General features: G+C 57.7%; 4 protein-coding genes across 6 annotated transcripts in view; 1 reads left to right on the top strand and 3 right to left on the bottom strand.

Annotated features, from left to right (window-relative positions):
* Positions 1–11,541, bottom strand: part of DNHD1 (dynein heavy chain domain 1) — a 53,479-nt gene extending 41,938 nt beyond the window's left edge. Inside the window, exons 1-10 of the mRNA XM_063127759.1 lie at positions 10,773–11,541; positions 9,451–10,654; positions 9,165–9,353; positions 8,747–8,950; positions 8,496–8,606; positions 8,252–8,408; positions 4,831–5,082; positions 3,626–3,769; positions 2,163–2,253; positions 877–1,136 (exon numbers count right to left, since the gene is read on the bottom strand). Of these exons, the coding sequence (XP_062983829.1) occupies positions 877–1,136; positions 2,163–2,253; positions 3,626–3,769; positions 4,831–5,082; positions 8,252–8,408; positions 8,496–8,606; positions 8,747–8,950; positions 9,165–9,353; positions 9,451–10,654; positions 10,773–11,541 (3,381 nt within the window). The remainder of the gene's footprint in view (positions 1–876; positions 1,137–2,162; positions 2,254–3,625; positions 3,770–4,830; positions 5,083–8,251; positions 8,409–8,495; positions 8,607–8,746; positions 8,951–9,164; positions 9,354–9,450; positions 10,655–10,772) is intronic.
* The window catches only part of ILK (integrin linked kinase), an 81,331-nt gene extending 61,266 nt beyond the window's left edge, over positions 1–20,065 (bottom strand). Inside the window, exon 1 of the mRNA XM_063127312.1 lies at positions 20,054–20,065. The gene's annotated coding sequence lies outside the window, so the exon portion shown is untranslated. The remainder of the gene's footprint in view (positions 1–20,053) is intronic.
* TIMM10B (translocase of inner mitochondrial membrane 10B) lies at positions 14,718–17,410 on the bottom strand. Its single transcript, XM_063127318.1, has 3 exons — positions 17,348–17,410; positions 17,130–17,225; positions 14,718–15,262 (listed from the first exon to the last, which is right to left on the bottom strand). The coding sequence occupies exons 1-3, from the start codon at positions 17,387–17,389 to the stop codon at positions 15,056–15,058; spliced, it is 345 nt and encodes a 114-aa protein (XP_062983388.1). The 5' UTR covers positions 17,390–17,410; the 3' UTR covers positions 14,718–15,055.
* On the top strand, positions 17,455–26,580 carry ARFIP2 (ADP ribosylation factor interacting protein 2). 3 transcript variants are annotated; one of them, XM_063127314.1, is made up of 9 exons: positions 17,455–17,532; positions 21,519–21,626; positions 21,856–21,967; positions 22,335–22,469; positions 22,661–22,779; positions 23,812–24,033; positions 24,532–24,689; positions 24,802–24,976; positions 25,214–26,580. In XM_063127314.1, the coding sequence occupies exons 2-9, from the start codon at positions 21,528–21,530 to the stop codon at positions 25,367–25,369; spliced, it is 1,176 nt and encodes a 391-aa protein (XP_062983384.1). In that variant the 5' UTR covers positions 17,455–17,532; positions 21,519–21,527; the 3' UTR covers positions 25,370–26,580. The 3 variants fall into 3 exon arrangements, with proteins under 3 accessions (XP_062983384.1, XP_062983385.1, XP_062983387.1); XM_063127315.1 differs by having other exon boundaries at positions 22,374–22,469; XM_063127317.1 differs by lacking the exon at positions 22,335–22,469 and having other exon boundaries at positions 25,214–25,477.
* The last annotated feature ends 679 nt before the right edge of the window (positions 26,581–27,259 follow it).

Raw genomic sequence — 27,259 nt, forward strand, 5'->3', positions numbered from 1 at the left:
GATCCTGCTTTGGGTAACATCTTTATTTTTGCCTGTCTCCACTTCGAGTTGTGAACCATAACTTATTTTTGGATCTTGTATCATGAACCTGGATCTCGAAGTGCTTTGAAACTCTAATGTTGTACTAAGAGTTAAGTCTCTGACTAGGACTATGCACTTGCTTCTGGACTGCTCCTTAATCTAAACCGTTGGTCATTAGCTCTCGAGTTATTTGTAACTTCTAAGATTAAGTGCTGTGACTTCTGAATTGTGATCTGTATTTGTGCTTTTAACCTGTTGGTTGTTTTATTATGGTTTTAATTTCTGTGAACCGCCCAGAGAGCTTCGGCTATTGGGCGGTATACAAATATAATAAATAAATAAATAAATAAAAATAAATCTGTGGCATCTGATTCAACAGGTCTGTAGGTGAGAGCTCCTCCGAGGGACCCCCTGTCAGTGGTGGCCAACGTCCTCCGTGCTGCCCGAAAACATTGCAAGCACGGTACGACCATCCAACATGGAAGGAACAGCTCCGTTCCCTGTTCTGGCTTCTCTGACTCACTCTTGTTTTTTTAAGTCAAAGAAGAAAAGGGCAGAAGGAGCCACAGGGAGACCCTGTGATCTGGATCAAGGCAGGACTGGTGGGGGAAGCGGGGCAGGGGAAGCGGGGTTGCCTCTCTCCCGCATTGGTGCTGCCACCCAACTCCGCTTTTCATCGCCCTGCCAGAACGGAGCCAGTGGGAGGGGCAACCCCTCTGAGGGGACCCTCCTGCGCTGCAGGACCATGTGGCCCAGTGTGGGCAGGGAGCCGGAAACTGCCCAGCCCAGCCCAACCCAGAGAACTCTTGCAGGGCCACCACCATGCCAAGGGGGCTTCCGCGGGACTCCACTCACCGTGAGGAGGGACTGCTGCAGGGCCATGGCCTTCTGGATGATGCTGTCGGACTGCAGGTCCTTGGCCAGCTGCTCACGTGACAGCAAGGGGTACTCGCCCCTCAGCCGGTGGCCAACCACTTCCAGGCCACCAAAGGCCTTCAGGTTGAGCCGGTGTACCAGCTGGGGCTCCTCCTTGCACAGCACTGTCGTGGGCAACCACTGGAGCTGCTCTGAGGAGCCCTGGCCAGGGCTGTCGGCAGCCCCTGCCACATCAAGAGCTGCCAGGGGAAAGAGCACATGTTCTCTTAACAGAGGTACCTCCCACTGTTTCAGTCAGCAGATCAAGACGGCAGCTCACAAAGAACCAAAACTACAATACATTATAAAAGACTTAAACCAAAGAATCAGAGTAGCAGCAGCAGCAGCAGCAGCAGCAAGAGAATTAATGCCATAGATGCTCCAGAAGCCCCAATGGTCCTCTGAATGAAGGGCCAATCATAGCGGAGCAAGAAGCGAACGCCCACCGTTTTTAACAGGATTGTGCCCAGGCTCCCTGCAGAGACCATGGAACCTGACTCAGAGTCCGATGACGAGGGGGGGGAGGGAGGGATCCTGAGCCTCACGGAGACAGAGACCCAGGGAAGGACCTGGGAGGGATCGTCAGTCGGATCAAAGCCCAAGCAGAACTTTGCCTTCTGTGGAACCCAGCAACTCGCAGAGAGGCCGGAGGTGAGCATGATGGCTGCCCAGACCAGACGTGGAGTCGAGAGTGGGGAGCAACGGAAGGAAGCAGGTGTCCTGCCAGGCGGGCCCACCGCCAAAGGTCTTTAGGGAAAGACCCTCCCTGAAGACAGGAAGGAGCCAGCCTTCCAGATCCTGGGCTTAGGCCAGCGTCAGAATTGCAACACCTTTCTCTTCTACCGCTGGGTGTCCGTCAAAGGGATCTACCAGCGCGCTATTAGCATTGTGTCACTTAATCAGGGATCTTAGCCCTGGACAGACAGACATAAGATGCCCTGGATTGCGGATGGGACTACCGCTTCGCATATCGAAGGCTATTTGCGCTGAGATCGGCCTCTTCATTTGTCTACGCACACATGCTGCTGGTGAGGGCTGGAGGCCTGACAAAGGAGCCCCTGCCCTACGCAAGACCCCCTCCTCACAGAGAGTTCTCTCCCAGATTCGTATAGCGGAGCATGTTAACCACAGACTCCCAGCGCCTGCATTGGAGCAGCAGGAGGTCGGGCAGCTCCAGGGCCGGTGGTCAGCCCACAAGCTCTTTGCACTCTCATGACTTGGCTCACCCCTGGTTTGGGCTGTACGTTGCTCAGGCGTCACACTCTGTAGGCACTCCTGGTTCTCTAGCCTCTCACTTCTACTTCTGATCCGGGTTGTCTGAAGGGAACAGAAAGTCAGAAATATCGTGTTCATGCCTGTTCCCTCTGGCATTCACATGCGCTGGCAAGCTGACACCAGACACTCACATCAGTGAGACTTCTTTTATTGAGGAAAAGCTTAATATAAGAACATCAGAAGTGCCCTGAGGCTGGATCAGACCAAGCTTAATATAAGAACATCAGAAGTGCCCTGAGGCTGGATCAGACCAAGGGTCCATCTAGTCCAGCACTCTGTTCACACAGTGGACAGCCAGTCATCGGCCAGGGATGAACAAGTAGGACACAGTCTCCAAAACACACTTAAAGCTGAACCATGGTTAGAAAGCTTTAGGCCCCTTTTCTGAAACGATCCTTAAGGCAAACACTCAGGGCGGGGGGGGGGGTGTTTCGGGTACACCGCCATCCCATTTGAGCTTCTCCAGATGCTGCAGACGCTGGTACCTCAAGGGACATGGCCAATCGCCTAAAACAAAATCCCAGGGAAAATCTGCTCTGAGCTACCAGAGCCGGGCAGAGAAGATCGGTCACACACTTGTCAATCTCAGCCTGACACAACTGAGCTGACCCTGGTTACCATGACCACAGGGAAGGTTAACCCTCAGGCACAGGAGTCCCATCCTTCTGCTAAGGCCTGGCAACTCCCTGCCACCTGAGTCTGGCCACACACACACAATCCACAGCAAATGCGAGTCCAAGTCTATGAAGAGCTTCACAGTACTAGTTTTCATGGCACAGTTCTTAGATATCCAAAGTCCAAATAGCAAAGCGTCCAGGTGCAGAGTGCTTTCAAAGTCCCAAGCGGAGATGGAATCCAAAGCAGGAGGGAGGTCAGGCGTTGCGTCGAGAGTTGAAACCTAGCAAAGCCTTTTCAGCTTTGCACCAGCATTTAAAGCCTATTCAAAGCCACTTGACAGACAGGTCCTCTGACCTGTAAGCCGTGCCCATGTGCCAAGAGGGCGGGACGGCAATGATGCTACAATCTGAGTGACAGCTTCCAAGAGCGGCCCCCTCCTTTCCCAAAACACTCTTAAGTTCCCAGAGAACCAGCAGCTTCAAGGCCGCAATGGGGAGTAAGCAAGCAAGCTAGATCCCATGGGAACTTCTGATGGAGATAAGCTTGCAGAGACATCTGACATTCTCAAACTATTTCCTAATGAATCTACCTCCTAGGTACAAGGCCGGCCTTGTACCTATACGTGACACCCGAGACCACTGCCAACTCAGCTTGCAGGGCAGAGCCCCCGCCCCTCACATGGCCAGCCCTTACATGGTGCATGGTCCTGTGGTGAGCACAAGGCACAAAGAGGAAGGGACATGGGGAAGAGGAGGGACACTCCGGCTGTACGGACTTGACCAGGAGGCAAGCATACCTGCAGGACGGACTCCACCACTGTAGTCACAGCCCCTAATAAGCAGTCCTCCAGCTCCTTCTGGGAGGGGAAGAGCATAAGCTGGCTGTCAGGACCAAACACCAGGTGCACCCCGAGGACCGCTTTCCGGCTGGTGCCATCAGCCTGCAGGGGAGGGGGCCAAAAGGCAGGTGAACATGCAGAAGGTCTCAGGGTCCTGGACAAGGCATCATCATCAGAAGAGGGCAACCAGGATGATCAGAGGTCTAGAAACAAAACCCTATGAAGAGAGACTGAAAGAACTGGGCATGTTTAGCCTGGAGATGTTGTGCAGACTTCTACTGTTACTTTCTACTGTTAGTTTTTCCCTACCCTGTGCCTGCTTACCCTTCCCTGTACCTGTTTGCATTCTCTTCCCCTCCTTATTGTTTTACTAGGATTTTATTAGATTGTAAGCCTATGCGGCAGGGTCTTGCTATTTACTGTTTTACTCTGTACAGCACCATGTACATTGATGGTGCTATATAAATAAATAATAATAATAATAATAATAATAGAAGAGAAGATGGAGGGGAGACATGAGAGCACTCTTCAAATCCTTAAAAGGTTGTCACACAGAGGAGGGCCAGGATCTCTTCTCGATCCTCCCAGAGTGCAGGACACGGAATAACGGCCTCAAGTTACAGGAAGCCAGATTCCGGCTGGACATCAGGAAAAACTTCCTGACTGTTAGAGCAGTGCGACAATGGAATCAGCTACCTAGGGAGGTTGTGGGCTCTCCCACACTAGAGGCCTTCAAGAGGCAGCTGGACAACCCTCTGTCAGGGCTGCTTTAGGGTGGATTCCTGCATTGAGCAGGGGGTTAGACTTGATGGTCTTGTAGGCCCCTTCCAACTCTGCTATTCTATGATTCTATGATTCTATGATCATCATCATAGTAATAATAATAATAATAATAATAATAATAATAATAATAATAATAATGATTTCTACAGCACTTCCTAACAAAGCCCTGTACGTGAGTTAAAGTGCTGCACATGGCCTCCTGTCTGCTCCACTGGGACACAGACTTGCGCAATGGGAGCCTCCTGGTGTGTACAGGCTCCACTCCCAGGCCCTCACTGTAGCGGGACAGCCTGGGAGTAGCAGCCCCCCTCGCCTCTCCCCCCACCCCACCGAGAACTGCAACAGTAGGGAACAGACATCTCCTTCCTAGGGCCCAGGACCTTCATGGTGCGATGGACAAAGGCTGTGACATCCTCCTGCATAGCAGAGACCAGGGTCTGGCAGATGAGGAAGTTCACCAGAAGGGCCAGGAAGCCCAGCCTCTGCAGCCAGGATTCGGCCTCCTGCAATTGGCGCTGCAGCCCCTCGTATTGCATCCGCTGGTGGTACAGGGATTCGTTGGTGAGATACAGCTTGTAGCTTTGCACTTGCATTTGCAGCCCATGCACCATCTTGTATGTGTCATCCCGCACCTGCAAGGGACACGCACAAAACCGTGAAATCACTTCGGAGGCCAGGAAAACACATAGACCTCCACTGAGCCCTGTTCAGGCTAAAGAAACGCTCAACAAATAAGCAGACCAATCTAAACCTGTTTGACCAGGAGTAAAATCTCCCTCTGCAAACAGGACTCTGTATCCGCAGACACAAGGCCAGTGTGACCGGAGATCTCCCAAGGTCCCCAAGGATGCTCTTCCTTGTGCTAACAGGATTGGCCTGTGCAGTTGTCCCACCTCCACTTTTGTGGAAGACAGAACATATGTAAGAAGAGCCTGAGGCCGGATCCGACCAAAGGCCCACCCCCGTCCAGCATTCTTTTCACATGGTGGCCAATGGTTGGGAAACCCGGGCACATGCATTGCACCCTCCGTCGACTGGTGTACAGAGAGGTGCCGCTGCCAGCCCTAGGTGCCTCTGGTGGAGGGGAGGGACTTTGAGCTCCCCTGTTCAGGAAAGGAGTTTTGGCAAGATGGCAGCGGCAGCAGCAGCAGCAGTGTACGTTCTGAACTTCTGGGGCTAGAAGAGCGGCTGTTCCTGTGAAGGGCAGTTTTGGCTATGCGAGACATCCCTTAAAGGAAAGGCTACTTGCAAGGAAGCCACGCCTGATGCTCTGGTGGCAGAGATGCGTGGCCATGGCCATGCCGCTCATGTCTGCGGCAGGTTCTTCCATGGCTGGCTTCAAGATGGCCACGCAGTCCTTTATAACCTGAGACCTTTGAGAACGTAAGATGACCAAAAGCCCACCTACTCCACCATTCCTTTCCCCACAGTGATTACCCCAATGCCCATGGGAATCTCACAAGTGCAACAGCACCCTCCCGCCCGTGTTCCCAGCCGACTGGCATAGAAAAGCATACCGCCTTTGGCACTGGAGATAATATAGAGTCATCAGGACTAGCAGCCACTGACAGTCTTATCCTCCATGAATTGGTCTAACTTCACTTTAAACCCATCCAAATCGGCGGCCTACATCTTGTGGTAGCAAGTTCCATAGTTTAAAGCCACGTGGTGTGAAGAAGCCCTTCCTTTTACCTGTCCTGAATCTTCTACCATTCTGTTTCATGGGATAACGACTCCACTGGATTCGAGTATTATTATGAGAGAAGGGGCAAAACGTCTCCCTAGCCAAGTTCTCCATACCATGCATAATTTTATACACCTCAGCCAGGCCACCTCCCCCACCCGCCCTTACTCTCCGTTTTCTCTCGGCTCTTTATAAGAGGCACAGTGAGAGCATTTCTTGCCACACGATTGAAGGTACAGGTTGACAAACACACCATGGATGAGAAATGGGCAAAGAAAGAGGCCAGCTGCCCCTCGGCTGAATGTCCCAAGCAGATGTTCTGCATATACGGCCCTTTGGGCAAGGGCCGCTTTGGTGAGGCCACTATCCACATCCTTGTTAATACTTGCAAATTGCTGATCTCGTCTCAGGATGACAGCCAAAGAAGCACCTACCAAGAAATACTTTAGGGTGTTATTTTAGCCTTTCTTGGGATAGAAATGGCAAGGAGGAGGATTATGTACGCCGCCTTGGGTTCCTTAAGGAGGTAAAAAGGCAGGATACAAAAGTAATGAATAAATAAGATGTTCCTTCACGTAATCTGGCCCCAAGGCAGGATTTTAAAGGTTGAAACCAGCACTTTGAATTGGGACTGGAACAGATTAGCAATCAGTGTAGATGGAGAAGTACTGGCATAAAATGATCATGTTGGCCATTTCCAAATAGTGCTCCAGCCACCCTTAATTTGAACTAACTGAAGTTTCTCGGTCATTTTCAAAGGTAGCCCCATGTATCTTCGAATGGACTTTTACCCAAGTTCATTAAGATTCATCCTGCCTTTAAGGTCTGTTCCCACAGGAGGTCTCTCAGCCGAGAGGACTGGTTTTAACCTTTCTTCGCTCCTGGCTTGGCAATGTGCACAAGAAATGACCCAATCTCTCTCTCTCTCTCTGTGAAATGAAAAAGTGTTCTAGTGCAAACTGCCTTTTTCACTATGTTTATCCCCTACCCTAGTTTTTAGTTTTGTCTTTTTCTTCTACTTAAGTGTTTTAAAAGATGTTATTCAAAAGTTATTTCTAACTACACCTCGTCACACTCTACTGAGGTATTCAATGATGTTTCAGAGCTGCCTGAGAACACAGAATGGTCTTGGGGCTTATTTATTATTCATTTATTTATTTATTGCACTTATATACCGCTCCCATAGCCAGGGCTCTCTGGGCGGTTTACAGAGAGCTGCTCTGGGCCGCTCTCTGGGGGGCTTCCCTGAGGCTCAAGCACAATCAGGATCTTGCATCAGAAAATGTTTTCGGTCTGGAATACCCGGCCGTGAATCTTCAAACTTATTTAGTATTTACAGTTGTTAATTGCCCCATAACACCATTCTCTGAGTGATATACAAGAAAAGGTTTGAAGGGCATAAAAACAAAATACATGTAATACAGTCAAATTACCACAATAAAATCCAAAACCAGCACAGAGAATCAAATTGAATACCAACAACAATTGAATTTCACTAGTCACAAAAAAGGCATCTTCTAAAAGCTAGAAGAAACAAAACTGCCATAAAACTAGAGACAAAAATGTCAGTATCACTTTCTCATATACGATGTTGAGTAAGAGAACATCAGGGCCGGCTCCTGTTGGACAGCCCCGCCCCACACCAGCGCACACACGCACAGGGCCAACCGACACCCGCAGGCACTCCGGGGCCCCATGGGAGGAATGCCAGAGGCTGCCCCTTGCTCCGCTGGAGCTGTGTAGCGTTGTTTCCTGAGCCTGTGGGTCTTGCTGCACCTGTTGTGCTCTATAAACACTGTCAGCCGCTTTGAGGACTCTGTTCAAAAAGTGGGATATCGATCTCTTAAACAACCAAGCAACTTTTAAAAGGCCTGGAAGAACGGAAACATTTTTGCCTGGTGCTGAAAAGACCTTAAGGTAGCACCAGGTGAGCCTCTCGTGGGGAGGGACACACCGTCCGTCCGTCCGTCCCGGAAATTGCTGAGGGGGCAAATGGAGAAGGCGGAGACTTTGCTGGAAGAACAAGGAGCAGCTAGGCTCTCCCCCTCCCACCAGCACACCCCCAGAAATGCCGCCCTGCCCTGGCCTGCCCTGCCCTGCCCTGCCCTGCCGCTTACCAGCTCCATGATAGAAGTGCAGAGGGCGAGGAACCTGCTGAGCAGCCCTTGGGCATGGCTGCTCTCCTTGTCCAGGGCCCGTTTTAGCTCAGGGAAGCTGTAACACTTGGAGTCGTCGGTTGGCAGCCAGTGGATGGATCGCAGCTCCTGCAGGAGCCTGCCAGGGAGAGACGGGGAAACGGCTGCCAGGAGCTGCGGCTGAGCAGAGTGTGGGTGGGAGCGGGTGCCACGGAGGGGCTCTCACCTGGAAATGTGGAGAAGAGCGGCTCCAAAGTGAGGCACGGCCTGGAGCAGTTGCAGGCGCAGCGTCTGCCGCCCTTTCAAGCGTTGCAAGTGTTTGACATTGAAGCACCAGCTGGGGAACAGGGGAGACTCAACAGGGTGGCTGAGCCACCTTCCTCGGGGTCCCCTCATTGGCTCGCTGCAGCGACCCAGGTGTGCCAAGCTGGGCACGGGGTCAACAGCTTCAGGCCGTGCCCTGCACCTGCCGCTTACCGGACAAAGGCTTTGCGGACCAAGAAAAGTCGGAAGAAGGGGATATATTGCATCAGCTGCCACAGCACGGCTTCGCGATGCCAGTCACCCAGGGAAAGAGCCTCGGACCCCTCCTTGGGGTGTACTTGAAGCACCCCATAGGGTGAAAAGACGTAGTGCTGGGGGTTGATCAGATGCTTGGGAACAGCCACCAGGTCATACGGCCTGCAGACAGCAAGGTGTGTGGGGGGGAGGGGGGCGAGAGAAAGGGAATCACGTGAGCAAGATTGATGCATCGGGGCTGGTACTCAAGACAGGGCAGGAGAGACGGAAGGAGCAGAAATCTCCTCCCTCTTTTGCCGTCAGAAGCAAGGAAATAAGGGGGAGCGGCACAAGTACACCTGGAGATGGCGGCAGCTGAGGCAGCAGATGAGGCTACCTGAAGTGCCGGCTGTGGGCCACATTGAGGTACAGGAAACTGATTTCCCCCAAGTGCCGGTTCTTTGCAAAGACCTCAGCAGCCTGGAGACCCGTCATGGGTGGTTCCTTGTCTTTTGCTACTGCTGGTGCTGTCTTCTTGGGCGCTGGAGTTGTCCTGAGGGTTTCTTTGTCTGACTCCAAGGAAGGTCTGCAGCAAAGTAGGTGAGAAAGAAGGCAGCTGTCAGGGGGGCATATAGAGGCAGAAATTGGGGGTGCGTCTTCTGGGCCAAGTTGCTGGGTCTTACCCAGCAGTGATGCTTGGCTCTGCACAGGGGTACTCCGTTGGCACGTCTGCAGCTAGAGTCAGTGGCATGAGACCCAAGCTGTTGGCCCAGGGGGTCTCCTCTCGAGCCAACTCGCTGCCTACGGGTCCCACACATCTCTGCAGCTCTTGGAGGGACACGGGTGCCGGCTTCAGCATACCGGAGATCCCAGCCGCCTCCCAGTCAGTAGCAAAAGGGCAGGGCAGGCCTGCGAACACTGGCTCACGGCTGGAGGGCAGTAGCTTGGCTGGATCAGCAGGATCGCGGGGGCAGGAGGTCCTAGGAGCGGCCCACAGCACGGAGCAGTCTTCGGGGAAGGACCGCCAAACGGCCCCCAGAACATCCAAGTCAGAGACCAAGGCCTGGCTGCTGCGGAACTGGTAATAGAGGCCCTCCAGGTAGGGCGCCAGCTCGGCCCGTCCGGACAACAGCTGCTGGAAGGGGCCGATCAAGCGCAGCGCCTCCATCAGGCGCAGCCAGGCGCGTCGGCTGCTCTGCCGCAGCACCGCCTGGAAGACGGCGGCCAGCTCCGCCGCGAGGGCCGCCACGTGCCCGGCTTCGGCGTGCCCGACCTCTCGCAGCTGGGCAGCGAGGCGCTGGCGGAGGGCGCGGGCCCAAGGGTGGGGGTCCTCCTCCTCCGGGGGGCGTCTGGGAGCGGCGGCGCCTGCGGAGGGAAGACAGGGCGGGGCCGCCTGCAACAGCACCGCCTCGGAACAGCCCCCGCCTCCCTCTAGACCCGGGCAAGAGTCGCCACGGGCATGAGCAGAGGGCCGCCGCGCACCGAGGAGTGTCACGGGCTGCTCCGCGCCCCCGGGCACGGCGGCGCTCGCGGCAAGAGCCCCGCAGCCCTGGCAATCGCGCCCCCTCCCCAGGCCAGCCAGACATGCCAGGGGCAGCCCCGCGGCCTTGCCTTTGTCCACGGGGGGGCGGGAGGGGGCGCCTTTGCAAGGAACGGCCAGGCGGCCGCCAGGCGGGGCGTTCATTTCGGCAGCCCTGGGGGCGTTTTTTCCGGGGGGGCTCTTAACCACTCGGCCAGGGAGCCCCGAGACCTCTCGGACCCGGCGGCCGAGCCAAGGGGGCTGCTGGGGGTCACTTGCCCCAGGCTCGCTCGCCCGCCCGCCCGCTCTCCCTCCCTCCCTCCCGCGCAGGACCGGCGGGGGGGAGGGTGGGGTGGCGGCGGCTGGGCCTGGCAAGAGGGGGAGGGGCGCGTCCGACCGGCTGGCGGCGGCGGCTCCTCAGCAAACAGCCTGATTAAAGAGCCCTCTGCACATGCTCAGCGGCTTGGCTCCGCGTCGCCTTCTTACCGCCGGGGGCGGCAATGGGGGCCAGGCGTGGGGAGTCCATGGCGGAGGCAGGTAGGGAGGCACAGGCAGGCAGGGACGGCCCAAGGCAGGCAGCAACGGGAGCCGCGCCGCGTCCGCCGTTGCTGGGGGCACGCGAGGCGTTGCTAGGGGGCGGCCCAACGGCCCCTGCGCGAGGCGACTCTATGGCCCTCGCAGGTCCTAGACTCGCCCAGGCTGACAATCCGCTACGCGGCTCCTTCCCAGCCCGTTTTGCCGCTGGCGGAAGTGACGGAGAGTAAGCGGTGGGCGGGGCGAGCCCGGCCCTGGGAGAAGCAGAGAGACGGGCGGAAGCCCTCCCCTCGGCGCTGGGGCCGGCTGATGGGAATTGTAGTCCGGCGCGGCGGGAGGGCCGCTTCGACGGAGGCGTCCCGCGCGGCCATCGGCCCCACCAAGTGCGCCCACGCGCCGGGCCCCGCGGGGTGCTGAAGGCTTTGCTCGAAGCAGCCCGCGGAGACAGCAGCAGAAAACACTCCGCGGCGGCTTCTGCGTCCCGAGGCGGGATCTGAAAGGCGCAAGTCTTAGCCGCGGGGGGGGGCGGGGAGGCCGCCCGGGCACAGCGGCGGCGCAGGCAGCTGCGCGCGCCAGACCCCTGCGGCGCAAAGGCCTCCCTCCGTCGCCCTCGGGACCTGCTACTCCTGCTCTTCGGCAAGGCCGAAAGCCCCCCCCCCCCCTCAGCCCCTTCCAGATACGGGCCCAGGCCTCCCCGGAACTGCGGGGTTCGGGGGTTCATAACATGGTTCTCTCCAGCTGTAAACTTCACGGGCAGGGCAGGGCAGGAGCGTGCAGGAGGCACGTGGCCCTTGGGCCTCAAAGGGTTGGGGCGCAGAGCCGAGCCTAAGGCGGGCGAGGCTCCTCCCTCCCTCCCCAGAGTAGGAGAGCCCTGAGGCTGGATCAGACCAAGGGTCCACCTAGCCCAGTGCTCTGTTCACACAGTGGCCCACCAGCCGTCGGCCAGGGAACCAACAGAGCAGGACACGGTGCAACAGCACCCCCATGTTTCCCAGCAACCGGTGCACACAGGCGCACTGCCTCGGATACTGGAGGTAGCACATAGTCATCAAGGCCAGTAGCCTTTGCCTCCAGGAATTTATCCAACCCCTTTTTAAAGCCATACAAACTGGTGGCCATCACTACATCTTGTGGTAGTGAGTTCCATAATTTAACTATGCGCTGTGTTTAGTACTTTTATTTGTCCTGAATCTCCCACCAATTACAGAAGCGCCATGGGTGGTAACACCATGCCCCACAAAGCAATTTAGTATTCAGGACGTGCTAGCATTCCCCAGACTGTGATGCTCAGGGTGACCTTGAGAGGGAAAATATGGCTGGGGAGGCCTCCAAACAAGGAAGTGTTGTAGTAAGGTGACTGCAATTACCCCCACATTGGCCGAGTTGCAAATCACCCGTTTCCCATTCTGTTCCTGTTACCCCCACCCCAGTTGATTAGCATGTTGTCAGAACTCAGCCACTGATTGGATAAATGCGTCTCCCGGTAACAACAAAGGTTAAATTTTTCAATGCCCTAAACAACTGGGCCCTAGAACAGTTGGTCATGGAACCAACCAGGCAACCCTGGATTTAATCCCAAATCAGATTTAACATACAGGGAAGTGGAAGGAAGTCCAGGATTGTCACATTTGACTTCCGAAAAAGAAACTTCTCTAAAATGAGTGAAGTGGTTAAAAAAAAGGAAGTTGAAAGGGGAATCGAGAGAGTTAAATCCCTTCAAAGAACTTGAGTTTACTCAAAACTACAATAGAGGATTACCTAGTATGTTTATTGCAGGCAAGGAAAGGTAGCACCAACTCCAAGAGGTCATCAGTATGGTTCATGAGCCAGTGTCAGGGAAGCTACTGAAGAAAAGGCTTCCTTCATAAAAGGTTTCCTTCAGTTTTCCTTAAAGGTGGGGTGGCCGTGTTTTCTGGTGATACCAAATGATTTAGGGTGGTCGAAATGAAAAGGGATTGCAAAATGCTCCAAATGGATCTTAAAATAAGAGGATCATGGTGGGTGGGTGGGTGCCATCATATCCTTCTGGCGGACCAGTTGGCCACTTATCATCTCAGGATTGGGCTCTTCAGCTTAAGGCAATGGTTCAGAATTAAGAATATAATCATGCCTATATTTGTAAATTCTGAAGTTTGACATATCACTGCCCTTACCTTGAGTGTGGGTGCACAGAGCTGATCAAGTAAACAATGAACACAATTCTGCATTACGTGGTTACTGCTTTCACGGCAGATATCAAGGCAGGAGCCTTAACGTTGGACTTCCATGGTTTTGGTGCCAGCGCCCGCTACATGGTCCTCGGCTTCATTAAGTAAATAAATAAGGATTCTGTCAAGTTTCATTGAATTCCTCTGGTTATTGTCTCAGACTATATTTGTCATTAGTTAAGATTCTCTATGCCAAATGTAGCGTTAGCAAGAGAAATCATTTTGCTTTTGAATTCAGTGTTCAGACTTAGACATCCCAAAGGAACCAGCTTGTGCTTGCAGTTCTGTTCCTCTTCCTGATCTGGCCACCTCGGATCCAAAATGTCCCGGGCAATGAGTGCCGTTGCCCACCCACGAGAAGAGGAGGCGGGAGGGAAGCTTCTCACAGCCAGCATCCACTGTCCCGCCACACCTTCATAAATTATTGCAGCTTGTTGCCCCCCAGATGGAAAGGTTGTGCCAGGATGGCTTTCCTAGCTCTGCCTGGGCAACAAAACCACTCCCCCCTTGTGCACCTTTGCAGAAGGAGAGGCACGACCCCCCTCCTTTTCCGCTGGCATCTCTCCAAAGTCAAGCGCAGGCAGGCAGGCAGCCCAATTTACTGACTCCACGAGGCCTTACTGCCTTGGATGCTCTAGCTGGAGCCTCTGCTTCCGACCCACAAGACACGGGGCAAGCACCACAGCTGTAGGGCCAGGCCTGACTTCTCTGAGGGCCCCTCTGTGCTCAGAACCCACAATCCCACATGGGGAACAGGAGGGGGTGGAGCAGCCCCGGCCCAAGAATAATTGCTGCCTCAAGCAAGGCAGCGCTGCCGCCCGCCCATCTGCCCACCCTGGCTTGGGTGGTTAAGTGGCCAGCCACTCCCTCACATGCTCCTGTCCGCCTCCATGGCAGCAACATCCACTCCCCCCCCCACCGGCCTTCCATCGACTTGCCCCTGCCTGCCTGCCTGGACGGTTGGCACAAGAAGGAACTAGCGAGCCGTGTGCTGCCGAGGACTTGCTCAATGCCGCCATTTCTGTGGCTGGTGGAGGGCGGGGACCTCTCACAGGAGCCCCATGGCTGGGGCCCCAGGTGAGAGCAGCTGAACAGCCAGCAGCAGGTGAGGGAGACCAAAAGAGCGGCACAGGAATCCTCCCTCCCGGTTTGCCAGATGGGGGGGAGGCGGGGGGGCTCCTGAGAGAGACAGCCGAAAGAGTCTTGCCAGGACCTCCTGCAATATTTCGGCTGGCCCTGTCAGGGGGCCCCTGTGGCTGGGGAAGAAGGCAGAAGAGGCCGATGAGAAGGGAGGTGGGCACCGGAAGTGGTGTGGTACAGCAGGTGCGTGGGAGAAAGAACTTGCTGCTCTTCCCCCTTTGTGCCGCCTGAAGTACCCGCAGGAAGCCATGTCGTTGTAGGGCTGGCCTGGGATGGAGGACGGTCCCTGGGGAAATACTCTGCCAGAATGTGAGAGAAGACTTTTCATCTTAAGCTGCCAAAGCAAGAGCAGCAGCATCAAACTGGCAAAGGAGTTTAGCAGTGAGAAACATGTGACACCTGGCATCACTGCCACCTCATCCTGCAGCCCTCCTCTTCCTGAGCACCAGAAGGCAGCAAGGATGAGGGTGGCCGGGGTCATAGCGGCCAGGGGAGCATGGCCAGCTAGCGAGTGGCTCCCAGCAAAATGAAGAGGTGGCCAAGAGAGAGAGAGGGTGGTGATGGGGGCTGTTACTATTTTTTAAGAAGCAGTACATCTCACATACACAGACATTGACAACCTCCAAGACGTCCATGAGAATTAGCCGAGCGGGAGTCTGCAGGAGCAAAAAACAGCTGGCTGGGGGATGCACCACACGTGACCAGCATCAGGAAGACGGGGCCCGCTGGGTTACCTTCAGGCCGCGGGGGGACGGAGGACGGGCCCAAGAAGAAGCAGCTGACACCAGACCCACATCGGAGGGGGGGGGGAGAAGGCCCTGTGGGAGCCGGGCAGCTCTTTTCCCAGTCCCCACGGAGAGCTGCTCCGGCAGCCACTTGCAAGTTGGCTTAGGAGGCGCTGACAATGTTGGGCCCCGGAAGGGCAGGGGCCCCCGTCGTGGGGCTGGCCTCCTGAGCTGCTTGGCCGGCTGCAGCAGCGGCCTCGTAGTCCGATATCCTGCGCTGGACAAGGGAGGGCATGAGCTGGACGTAGGCAGACATCAGGCGGTGGTTGGAGCGCACCAGCTTCCCAGCACAGCTGTCCAGGCACAACTCCTGCAGCGGGAGCAGAAAGGGACGGGGGAGACAAAGATGGCTGGGGTGGGTGGCTGGGCTGTTTCCCAGAGGGAAAAGGAGTCCAAGGTGCGTGGGAGTTTCTAAAAAAGGGAGGATTTAAAGGGACACTTACAAACAATTCCAACCTGGAAAAAAGGTAGAAGACAACAGAAGAAGCCAATGTAGCTCCACAAAAAGCTTAGAGATGACCTGAAAACAACGAAAAAGGACACCTATAGGAAGTGGAAGGAAGGCCAGGCCACAAAAGAAGAGGTCGTGAAGACCCATGGACTCGCCAGGTGTGCTGTCTCCCTGGAGCACAGATTAGAGATGTGACTGAAGGGTTACCGAAGCTCATAAAGCCCACGGACACATACCCCTTTCTTCTCATTCATGTGGGAACAAATGATGTCGCCAAGCAGAGCTACGAAGAAATCATTTCAGACTTTGAAGTTCTGGGAAGGAAACGGAAGAACTTTGGGGCCCAGGTAGTTTTCTCATCCATCTTCCCGGTTCTTGGAAGAGGATTAGAAAGGGAAAGAAAAATACTCCGGATGAACGACTGGCTACGAAGGTGGTGCTGACGTGAGAGTTTTGGATTCTGGGACCACGGGCTATGATACTTGGAAGATGGACTGCTGGCAAGGGATGGGTTGTACCTCACAAGGGCTGGAAAGAATGTGTTCGGCCACAACATGAAGAACTTGATCAGGAGGGCTTTAAACTGAATCTTACGGGGGCGGGAGACGTAAACCTCGAGGCAACAATGGATGAAGGCCAATGCACCACAGTACAGAGAACAGCTCCAACAGTGCCCCAAAACAGTGTCCACAACAATGTAGGAACAAAGCCAGACTATAAAACACATGGTCTTCGATGTCTATATACTAATGCCCAGAGCATGGGAAACAAACAGAATGAACTTGAACTCTTATTACATGAAGGCAAATACGACTTGATAGGTATAACTGAAACTTGGTGGGATGACTCCCATGACTGGAATATAGCAAATGAAGGATATAACTTGTTCAAAAAGAACAGAAGAAATAGAAAGGGAGGTGGAGTTGCACTATATGTTAAAAATACCTATCCCGGCACAGAAATACAGGCAGATGAGACTGGGAGCCCCATCGAGAGCATCTGGATTAAAATAAATGGGGCAAGGAATAAAAAGAACATGATAATCGGAGTCTACTACCGACCACCCAATCAAGGAGAAGACGAGGCCGAAACTTTTGAGAAACAAATTGCCAGTGTTTCAAGGAAGTGTGATGTAGTAGTGATGGGGGACTTCAATTACCCTGATATTTATTTTATTTATTTATTTATTACATTTCTATACCACCCACTAGCCGAAGCTCTCTGTTGGGAGACAGATATCAGATGACAAAGAAAAGGCTGAAGTGCTCAATTCTTACTTTGCCTCAGTCTTCTCCCAAAAGCGGGTCTATGACCCCCGAGGAAAAAGTGAAGCAGAAGTTGAGGGGGAAGGATTGCAGTTTGAGATTGTATTTTATACTCTGGTTTTATACTGTTGTTTTATACTATGAATGTTTTTAATTTTTGTGAACCGCCCAGAGAGCTCCGGCTATTGGGCAGTATAGAAATGTAATAAATAAATAAACAAACAAACAAATGGTCAAAGAACACCTAATTTCCTTGAATGCGTTCAAATCTCCAGGGCCTGATGAACGGCATCCAAGAGTAATGAAGGAGCTAGCGGAAGAACCGGTCCTTGGAGGCCCCTTCCTGCTCTGCCGTGTTATGATTCTATGGGGGAGCCCTTGCCCGGGGCGGGGGCGGGGGCGGGTGGGGCTGGCCCGCTGCCTTCTTCCCCCGGGCCTGGGCCCGGCAACGGAGGGCTCACCTCGTCCCTGGCGAGGGTCCGGTAGTTGAGGTTGGAGACGCAGCGCTGGAAGCAGAGCTCGGTCATGCGGTTGTAGACGAGGAGGAAGTCGCGGAGCTGCAACGAGAGCGCCACGCTCAGAGCGCTGCCGCCGCCCCACGTGTCCCCCCCCGCCCCCGCGGTGCCCCCCACCCGCCCCCGGGACCCCAGGGAGGGGGTGATGGAGGGTCTCCGCTCACGCTGCGCAGTTGCTGCTGCTGCTCCTGGGCGCCCTCCTCCATGCCGGCGCCTGGCCTCTTCCGCCCGCGCGGTGTTGCCTCTTCCGGCCCGGCGCCCGTGACGTCGCTTCCGGTCTGTCCCGGGGCCCAGCGCGCATCCGACGCCCGGAGCCTCCGGGACCCGGATCGGGACCGCAGCCCAGCAGGTGGGGGGCAGGCAGGCGCGTGGGGGGGGGGGGCGCGCGCGTGGGGGGGGCGGTGGCTAGCTCGGCCCGGGGCTGCGTGGGCGGGAGGAGCGCGACTGGCAGCGGCGACCTCCGCGCGCCACCGGCCCGCTCGGCACTCCGGAGGCGGCGGGGGCTGCCCGCGGGCGCCCCACTTCCTGGCGCTGCCGCTCGTGGGCGGGGGCCTCGGCTGGGCCTGGGCGCCGGCGGGCGGGCGAAAGGGCAGGCACGGCAGGGAGGCAGGGCAGGGGGCTCCGGCCAGCGCTTCCCCCGGGCCTCGGAAGGGGACCCGCGGCCTGCTCTCGGCCATCCGGGGTGGCAGCGCGTGGGGGGCGGGGTGGGGGCGCCTCTTGAGCGGCGGGACACCCCCCGCAACCCCCCCCCCCAGCCCTCCTCTCAGGGGTCGGAGCCGTCGGACAGCGGCCCGGGCAAGAGGGGGCGGGGGGGCTGCGCAGAGGCGCCGTCAGCCCCGGGGTTCTGCGGGTCTGCATTGCCCGCCCTCTCGGCCCCTTCCGCCCGTGGTGGGAGCGCAGGGCGCTGTGCGCAACCCGCCATCAGAGCCACAGTGGGAACAAGCCCAGGCGGCAGCAAAAGCGGAGCCGGGGGGGTGGGTGCGTGCGTGCGTGTGGGGGGCCCTCCCCTCCCCTCCCCTCCCTCGCGCCCAGGCCTCCCTGCTCCGTGGCGCTTGCGGCTGGAGGTCCGGGGGGGCCGGGCCCCAAGGGGAGGAGGGGCCTTGTTCCGACGGAGGAGGCTCCTCTTCGCAAGGCAGCGCGAGGGCCGCCTGCTGAACCCCAGAGGCCCCTTTCCGGCGGCCCCCTGGGCTCCAGGCCTGGCAGCCCCCCTGCGAGAGGGGAGGCAGGCGCTGCCCGCGGGCGCCACCTGCGACGTTGGCTTGGGCCAGGTCCGGCGGGGGGGGGCGGCTCCTTTGCTCAACACCGGGAGGCGGGATGTGCCCGGTGCCGCCTCTGTGCTCGCCTTCGCATCGAGGGCCGCTGGCGTGTTCCTCCGTCGATAGGTGAGGTGGTCACGCTGACTCACCTGGCCGGAAGCGCTCCGTGTTCCCGGCGTGATGGGGGAGCTCCTGCGTTGCTTCGTGTACGTGTCATTTCTCCTGGGGGTGGCATGCCACTGCCCGTGTTCTAAAGTTGACTGGTTGTACTGGTGGGAATGGGCAGACTGGGCAGTTCTGTGTGAGTTACCCAGGTGGTAATGATCTCTTCCCCCCCCCCACACACACACACACCCAGCATGAAGCAGAAGCCTCGGGCTGAGTCTAGCTCCGCATTTGCTTGCAGGATTATAGAATCATAGAATAGCAGAGTTGGAAGGGGCCTACAAGGCCATTGAGTCCAACCCCCTGCTCAATGCAGGGAATCCACCCTAAAGCATCCCTGACAGAGGGTTGTCCAGCTGCCTCTTCAAGGCCTCTAGTGTGCGAGAGCCCACAACCTCCCTAGGTAACTGGTTCCATTGTCATACTGCTCTAACAGTCAGGAAGTTTTTCCTGATGTCCAGTGGGAATCTGGCTTCCTTTAACTTGAGCCCGTTATTCCGTGTCCTGCACTCTGGGAGCATCGAGAAGAGATCCTGGCCCTCCTCTGTGTGACAACCTTTTAAGTAGTTGAAGAGTGCTCTCATGTCTCCCCTCCATCTTCTCTTCTCCAGGCTAAACAGGCCCAGTTCTTTCAGTCTCTCTTCATAGGGCTTTGTTTCTAGATCCCTGATCATCCTGGCTCTGAACACACTCCAGCTTGTCTGCATCCTTCTTGAATTGTGGAGCCCAGAACTGGACGCAATACTCTAGATGAGGCCTAACCAGGGCCGAATAGAGAGGAACCAGTACCTCACGTGATTTGGAAGCTATACTTCTATTAATGCAGCCCAAAACAGCATTTGCCTTTCTTGCAGCCATATCACACTGTTGGCTCCTATTCAGCTTGTGATCTACAACAATTCCAAGATCCTTCTCGTTTGTAGTATTGCTGAGCCAAGTATCCCCCATCTTGTAACTGTGCATTTGGTTTCTATTCCCTAAATGTAGAACTTGGCATTTATCCCTATTAAATGTCATTCTGTTGTTTTCAGCCCAGCACTCCAGCCTATCAAGATCACTGTGAAGTTTGTTTCTGTCTTGTTTTTTTGGCCTAGAAAGCCATCTGGATGGTTCCCATTGTGTCTCTCCCTCCAACACCGTCTCCGTATCAGCTCTGCCTGATTCTGTGCGTCAGCTGTGCCCATGATACGGGGCGGGGGGGGGGCAGCCACAGGAGAAGGCTGTGGCCCTCATCCTGTCCCTCTCGTGGGCTTAATGCCCCCGGGGCATCTGGCCGGCCACCGTGGGAAGCCAGAGGCTGGACTTAATGAGCCCCCGTGGGCCTGACTGGATTAAGCACCGAGAGATTTTATTATATTCAGCGGTATTTAAATGCAACTGATAAATCATTACTGCCCTTATGATGAACATATTTTGCTTCTCCGGTAATGCTAGGCTAGCTAAGCCGAGGGCTGGGCTGGGCTGGGCTGGGCATGAGGTAGCCCTGCGATGGCCCTGTGATTGTGCGTTTTGCCGGGCGTAAAAATTCATCCGTATTTTGGCTAAGGGGGCTGCAAATTGGGCTTCTCTTGTTGCTTTTCTGTATTATAGATGAAGGACGAGGGTAACTATATCCTAAAACTTCAGGCTGGGGTGGGGGAATACATGGGAGGGTGTTGTGTTTTTTTTGCAGGGGCTGCTGGCCTAGGAGGATGGGGGTGAAGTGAGGAACGGAGGCTGTTTTTGAAGCGAAGGTGGTTGCAGAAAGAACTGGGCATGTTTAGACTGAAGGAACTGGGCATGTTGAGCCTGGAGAGGAGAAGATGGAGGGGAGACATGAGAGCACTCTTCAAATACTTGAAAGGTTGTCCCACAGAGGAGGGCCAGGATCTCTTCTCGATCCTCCCAGAGTGCAGGACACAGAATCGGGCTCAAGTTACAGGAAGCCAGATTCTGGCTGGACATCAGGAAAAACTTCCTGACTGTTAGAGCAGTACGACAATGGAACCAGTTACCTAAGGAGGTTGTGGGCTGTCCCACCCTAGAGGCCTTCAAGAGGCAGCTGGACCACCATCTGTCAGGGATGCTGTAGGGTGGATTCTTGCATTGAGCAGGGGGTTGGACCCGATGGCTTTGTAGGCCCCTTCCAACTCTGCTATTCTATGATATCAGGTGCCACTTTTTTCTTTTAAACCCTACTGTTTGGGATATTTATAAAATTTAAAAGTATACGTGCTTTATTTTTTATTCAAAAGTGATTGCAGCTCTACCCCCTGTCCCAGGCTGCGACCAAACATATCTACACATATGTGTTTTGCTAATAAAGAATAAAAACAAAGTTTGCGAACTAGAAACCGTTGTCATTGTGCAGCGCAGAGGCAGGAGTGTTCTCGCCTGGCCTTGTGCCTGAACATCGGTCACAGCGTTGCTATACAGAAGCAGCCTTCCGTTTCTCAAAGAAACAGAGGTAGAAGCCAAGAGCCTCTTGTGCCATAATAACTTAAGGGTCCCATTCTGGAAGATAAAATGCTTTGCAAGAGGTGGATTGTGTTCTCGTCCTCATTTTTCCCCAGCTGTGGGATTTGCGCTCTGGTAATCCGGAGGTAGTCTTCAGTGGGGCTGCCTCACCATTGACGGGGTGGGGGACGCAGGGGAGAGGAGCAGTCCTGGAGGGGTGGGGGGGCGAGGACCCCGTTCCTGCTTCCCCCTCCCAGGGTTAACAGCTCAGCCTCCTGTGGTCCGTCTGGAGAAGGCTGCTTCTGGCCGGACCGGTTTGTGGGTCTATGGGTCTAAAGTTCCTCCATGGAGGGGGGGGCAGAAAATCCAGCTTGCCTGAAGGGAGCAGGCGTTTGGGGTGGGATGGGGGAGGCCAGTGGATCGGGACGGGGGCCAGGCCAGCGTGGCAGCTGAGCCGTCTGCGCTCTCCACCCTGCAGACCCCGAGCATGACAGACAGGCTGATGAGCAAGGCGGCCACCATGGAGATCCCCATCCATGGCAACGGTGACTCTCGGCGCCTGGCAGAGGATGATGGACTGGAGCAGGTGGGCTGGCTGGGAGTGCCCTGGCACGTGGGGCCCCTTCGGCCCTCTGTGCACGGCTGCCTCCCCTGGGCGGGCGTGGGGCTGGTGAGGAGGGCAAGGGGCAGCCTCCGCGTGGGCCCCCCCCCGGAAGGCTCCCCGCTCAGCTGCCGTCTCTGCCGAGGGCGCCAGGAGGCCCGTCGTCGTGGCCGGATTCAGGAGCCCTTCGGCCGTCTGCTCTTTCCCTCTGCAGGACCTTCAGCAGGTGATGGTGTCGGGGCCCAACCTGAACGAGACCAGCATCGTGTCTGGGGGCTACGGCGGCACCGCCGAGGGCATCATCCCCACCGGCAGCGCCCTCAAAGGTCAGCCTCCGGGAGAGGCCCGGGCACTTGCGGGGTGCAGGGCTGGCTGCAGGTGCTGCCCAGACCTGCCCCGGAGGGTCTTTCAGTGCCCCATGCAGGGCACAAGCCCCCTGGCAGCCTCCCTCCTTGGAAAGTCTCCAGCTGCAGGCTGAAGCGGTGCGGAACCCCCCCCCCCCCAGGCCAGGGCTTGGGCAGAGTTTCCCCGTGGTGGGCGTCCCTGTCTTGTCCCTGCTCCTTCGGACCATCGCGCCATGGCCACGCCTTCGAGTCTCCCGTGGCTCATCAGAACTCCCTCCATCTTCTCCTGCACCCCTCCATGGCTCCCTGTCCTCCTACCGTGACCCCCACTCCCTACCTGCCCCCCCAGCGCCCCTGTCTGCCCTGCCTCGGGTCCCCTCCATTTCAGGCCCTCTCGCTCCATCTCACCCCCCCAGAAGACTGCTCATCTCCCCCAGCCCGTTGGCTGCCAGCCGGATAGCCAGCCAGGCTGCCGCTGCCTCAGGTATTGCTCTGCGCCCTCCAGCTGGGGGTGGGACGTGGGCCCAGGGAGGGTGGTAAGAATCCCCTCCATCCCCTCTTGGTCCAGGGGGCTTCTTGACCCTCCAAGCTTGGGAACGTGGTCTGGGGGGGAGGGGGCTGCTGCCAGCACCAGCACCTGCGCCCTGCTGAGGAATCGCCCTTTGCAAATGGCAGGTTCCAATGTGCGCCCGGCCCACCCTGACCTGGCTGCAGCAGGCGATGAAGCGGCCACACGAGGGGTCGCCGTGGAGAAGTTCGACATGGTCAAGAAATGGGGCATCAATACGTACAAGGTGAGGCCCCTTTTGCCTTGGGGGGGGGAGCAGCAGGGGGGGGCCTTGTGTCTCTCAGGTCCAGGCTGCTGGGGGGGCTTTCCTGACTGAGGCGGGGGCGACAGCCAGTCTGACGGGATGCAGTGCGGGGTGGGGGACACGCTCCGGATGGCATTGGGGCTGCACATCCGTATGGCTTCGTCACTGGGGGGTCGCCGGGCCCCTTCCTCGGCACCAAGCACTGTGGCCTGCCCAGCCCCGGCCCCCGCCAGGCTGGATGGCGGCTGGGCCTTTCTTGCCGGGCTGCCTTGGGGAAGCTCAGAATGCAGCTGCTCAGCGGAGGCTCCGTGGCTGGCGTGGCCTCTTCTGGCCACCGCACCTTCGAAAGGATACGGCAGAGCCGGAGCGCAAAGGGGAGCCCAGGCCATGGAGGCGGGGTGCAGGGAGCCCCTCCCCAATGAGGACGGGTTGCAATATTTGGGGCTTGTTAACCCAGGGAAAATACCAAGTATAAAAAGGGTGGACACAACGATGCCTGGCGTGGAGGAAGCGGAGAGGAAGGCACCTCTTCCCTTGCGTGGCACCAGAACCCACCCAGGTCATCCGACAGAGCTGAGCGGTGGGAGATTCAGGGCAGAGAAAAGGAAGCCCTTTTTTCTCACGGCTCAGAGTTACACTCCGGCATTTGCTCCTGCGGGGGTGGGGGAGGGGGGGCACCAATTTGCACGGCTTCAGAAGGGGGTCAGTCACAGAGAAGGGCATCGGCTCGCCTTCAAAGCCCTTCATGACTTGGGATCTGCGCTTTTGGAAGGCGGCCCCTTTCCGCCTCCGCGCCTCCTCGGAGGCCTCCTGGTCCTTTTCATTCAGCGCCAGGCTACAACCTCCGAAGGGCTCGCCTGGAGTCCTTCTTCTTCGGCTGTCGTTCCAGTCAACACGGGTCGCTCAGAGGCTCCTCGCTGTGAGCTCACTGCGTACGCAGTGCCGCCACGGCAAATGCTTCTCCCAGCCCACCTCCCCTTTGCTCTCCCCCCCATCCCCATCCCGGCCACGCAGTGCACGAAGCAGTTGCTGTCGGAACGCTTTGGGCGTGGATCGCGGACTGTCGACCTGGAGCTGGAGACGCAGATCGAGCTGCTGCGGGACACCAAGCAGAAGTACGAGGGGGTGCTAGGCTTGGCCCGCGCCCTCACCCACCACTTCTACAGCCTCGTCCAGACGCAGCACGCCCTCGCCGACGCCTTCTCTGACCTCAGCCAGAAGTCCCCCGAACTCCAGGTGCGGCCCCCTGCCCCCCTCCGCCCTGTTCGGCAGGGCCAGCCGGCGGCGGGTCTCCTGGCGTGCCGTGGGGCTGCCGGGCCCAAAGGCCAAGGTCAGAGCCCTGCATTTCGCCCCACAGGCAAGCTGCTCCATGGAGATGTGGGGTGGAAGCGGCAATGGCCCAGTACCGCCGCCGTCCCTGCGGGCACCTCCTCCAGCTCTGCTCCCGTTGGGTGTGTGGTCTGTGCCCCTGAGGCCAGCTGGAGGGGCGGGGCAGGGGGGAGCATCAGTTCCCACGAAGTTCCACGTCCACGTCTAGCAGGAGAAGCAAGAGAAGTTCTGCAGCTGACCCTGGTTTAGCTAGGGAGGGGGAGCAGGGTTGTGCTTTCCTTGGTTGCGTAACGGAGCGCAGTCTTTGGGCAGTGAGTTCCTTGTGCACAAGGCTGCGGGGGTGGGGGCAGGGGTGGGGGTGGGGGTTCTTCCCATGCAGCCCCCAAACCCTCCCTCTGCCTACAGGAGGAGTTTGGGTACAATGCGGAGACCCAGAAGCTGCTGTGCAAGAATGGGGAGACCCTCCTGGGGGCCGTCAACTTCTTCGTCTCCAGCATCAACACCCTGGTCAACAAGACCATGGAGGACACCCTCATGACCGTCAAGCAGTACGAGGCGGCCAGGTAAGGGCGGGGGCAGTGGGGGGGGGCGGCCCGGCCTGTTCCCGGAGGGGGCGGAGGAGTGCCGCGCGCCGGTGCTGCCACCTTGACCCGTCCCGTCCCGTCCCTGGCGCAGGCTGGAGTACGACGCCTACCGCACAGACCTGGAGGAGCTGAACCTGGGCCCCCGGGACGCCGGGACGCTCTGCCGCCTCGACGCTGCCCAGGCCAACTTCCAGGCCCACCGCGCCAAGTATGAGAAGCTGCGGGCAGACGTGGCCGTCAAGCTGAAGTTCCTGGAGGAGAACAAGGTGAGTGGACCGGGGGTGGGGGTGGGGGGAGCACCTGCCCCCCTCCAGCCTGGCCTGGCCCCACCCTTCCTCCTTCGTCCTAGAGGTGTGGGGTGCCGCTCGGCCCGAGGCCCTCTGCTCAGACGTGCGCCTTCCGCTGGGCAGTGGCGGAGCCCCCTGGCCTTCTGTGGGGCCAGGCCTTGTGGGGGTGGGGGGCCCACCGACTGACTCCCTTCCCCCTTCCCGCCTCTCCCCCAGGTGAAAGTGATGCACAAGCAGCTGCTACTCTTCCACAACGCCATCTCGGCCTACTTTGCTGGCAACCAGCAGCAGCTGGAGCAGACGCTGAAGCAGTTCAACATCAAGCTGAAGAGCCCCGGGGCCGACAAGCCCTCGTGGCTGGAGGAGCAGTGAACTCCCCCCCTCCTGCCATGGACCTGGACTCTGAGCTGGAGCGGGAGGGGCGCCGCCTTCCGGAGCGGGGCAGAGTGCGGAGCGCCCGGGGGGCCCCCGCCAGCGGGAGCGGCGTCCCTCCTGCCCCCGCTGCTTTTTCTGAGGCCCCGAGGGGCAGCCCCTCCCTGTTCCAGGTGCGCTGGAGGCAGTGGGGCTTCTCCCCCTGCTGATGGGCGTGCCCCCCCCTCCTCCTCCTCTTCCTCGCCAGGGGTCCAGCGGGGAAGCTCTCCTGTGCACTTTCACACACTCCAGCATTGGGGGACGGGACGGAAGCACCTTCCGCCCCCTCCATCCAAGGGTCTCTGACATTTCTGAGGAGGCCTCGGTTTCTCCCCTTCTCCAGGGCGGAGGCGCCTGTCCGTCCCGGCCTCGCGCTCGCCGATCCCCACGGGCTGGACTGAGGAGTGGGCCTCCTCCCGCCCAGCCCCGCCTGCTGCTCGGCCCTCTCTGTGGCCCTGCCCTGAATGTCCAAGAAGGCAGCTGGGCCTCGATGTGCTGCTATGGGGGGTGGGGGGGGGGAAGAGGTGAAGGCCCACACTGGGGTGAGCCCTCAGAGCGAGGGCGGCCAAGGACCAAACCGCAGCCGTTGCGGGTCGGTGCGTGACTGAGTGAGTGCGTCCGTGTCATGGCCAGTGTCCCTGTGTTGTGTTCCTGCGTGGGGCTGGGGCTGCGTGTGACAAAGGCGCCAGTCCTTCGCCCCCCACCTGGGTGAAGGGGCAGGAGGGGCTTCTGTCTGCTGGCTCCAGCCCTGACCAACTCTCCCCTCCCCACCGCCCCCGTCTGTAAAGATTCCAGAATAAACGGTACGAAACGGCACCTGGTTTGGTCCTGCTGCTGCAGCTGCCAGTTGAAGATCTCAGCCACTTGCCCCCCCACCCCCAGTGTCGTTCCGCTGGCCCCACGGGGGGCTTTGGTTCTCCCCCCTTACACCTGCAGGCCCAGCGAGGGGGGTGCCTGCTTCCAGTAGCCCCAGGCTGGGCTGCCTTCCTGCCCCCTCTGCTTGAAGTGGGCGGGGGGGCCACGAGCGTGGCTCTCTAATCAGTGGCTGGAGAATGGCCCAGGCCACGTGGGGGGAGCCTCCGCAGTGAGGGGCCCTAGCAAAAGCTGGGTCTCCCCCCCCCCCGTTGGGTTTTCCCCTCGCCGGCAAGGCCTCCCAGCCTCTCAAGAGGGCCTGGGTCTGGCCTGGAGCCCGCGTGGTGGGACGGGGGTCTGCCAAGGGTGGCAGGGGTGGGGGAGGCGTGCTGGAGAGGCTTGTTGGGGGAGGGCTGAGCCATGGCTGCTGGGAGCGGCCCGTGAGGCTCCTTGGCACCCCTGTGGAGGTGCCCGTGAGGCTCCTGTGCGCTTGGTTCATTGTGCAGAGCGCAGCGGCGGCGGCTCCCGCCACGCCAGCGCCCTTTGGAGCTGAGCCCCGGAGGCCCCCGCCTGCCTTTCCGGCGCTCCCAGCTCCTGCTCTGCTGTGGCCACCGTCTCTCCCATCCTCCGGTGCCCAGATTCCGTGTAGTACATTCAGTTCTGTTTTAACGATATGAGCATGACTTTTACTAAGAAAAATGATGGTGTGATTCGGGGTAACACTGGAGACAATCAAAAGGGTGCGTAGAAATAAAATTCAGAATTCTATTGCTAAGCCTGAAGAAAAACTGTTCTCTAGGATTCCTCCTTTACCCTGAACAGGATGGCGGCTGCATTGCCTGAGAAGAGGGGGAAGCCGTGGGGGTGGGGGTGGGGGTGGGGGTGGACGGCTGCTCCTGGCCACCAGCTCCATTTCAGTTCCACCACGACGCTGACGCCCCCACCCCAACGCAGGGACTGGCATTCTGGATGGGTGCCCTGCGCCTGAGTAACTGCACA

Source organism: Elgaria multicarinata, chromosome 5 (assembly GCF_023053635.1).
Source record: "Elgaria multicarinata webbii isolate HBS135686 ecotype San Diego chromosome 5, rElgMul1.1.pri, whole genome shotgun sequence".
Classification (NCBI taxonomy): domain Eukaryota; kingdom Metazoa; phylum Chordata; class Lepidosauria; order Squamata; family Anguidae; genus Elgaria; species Elgaria multicarinata.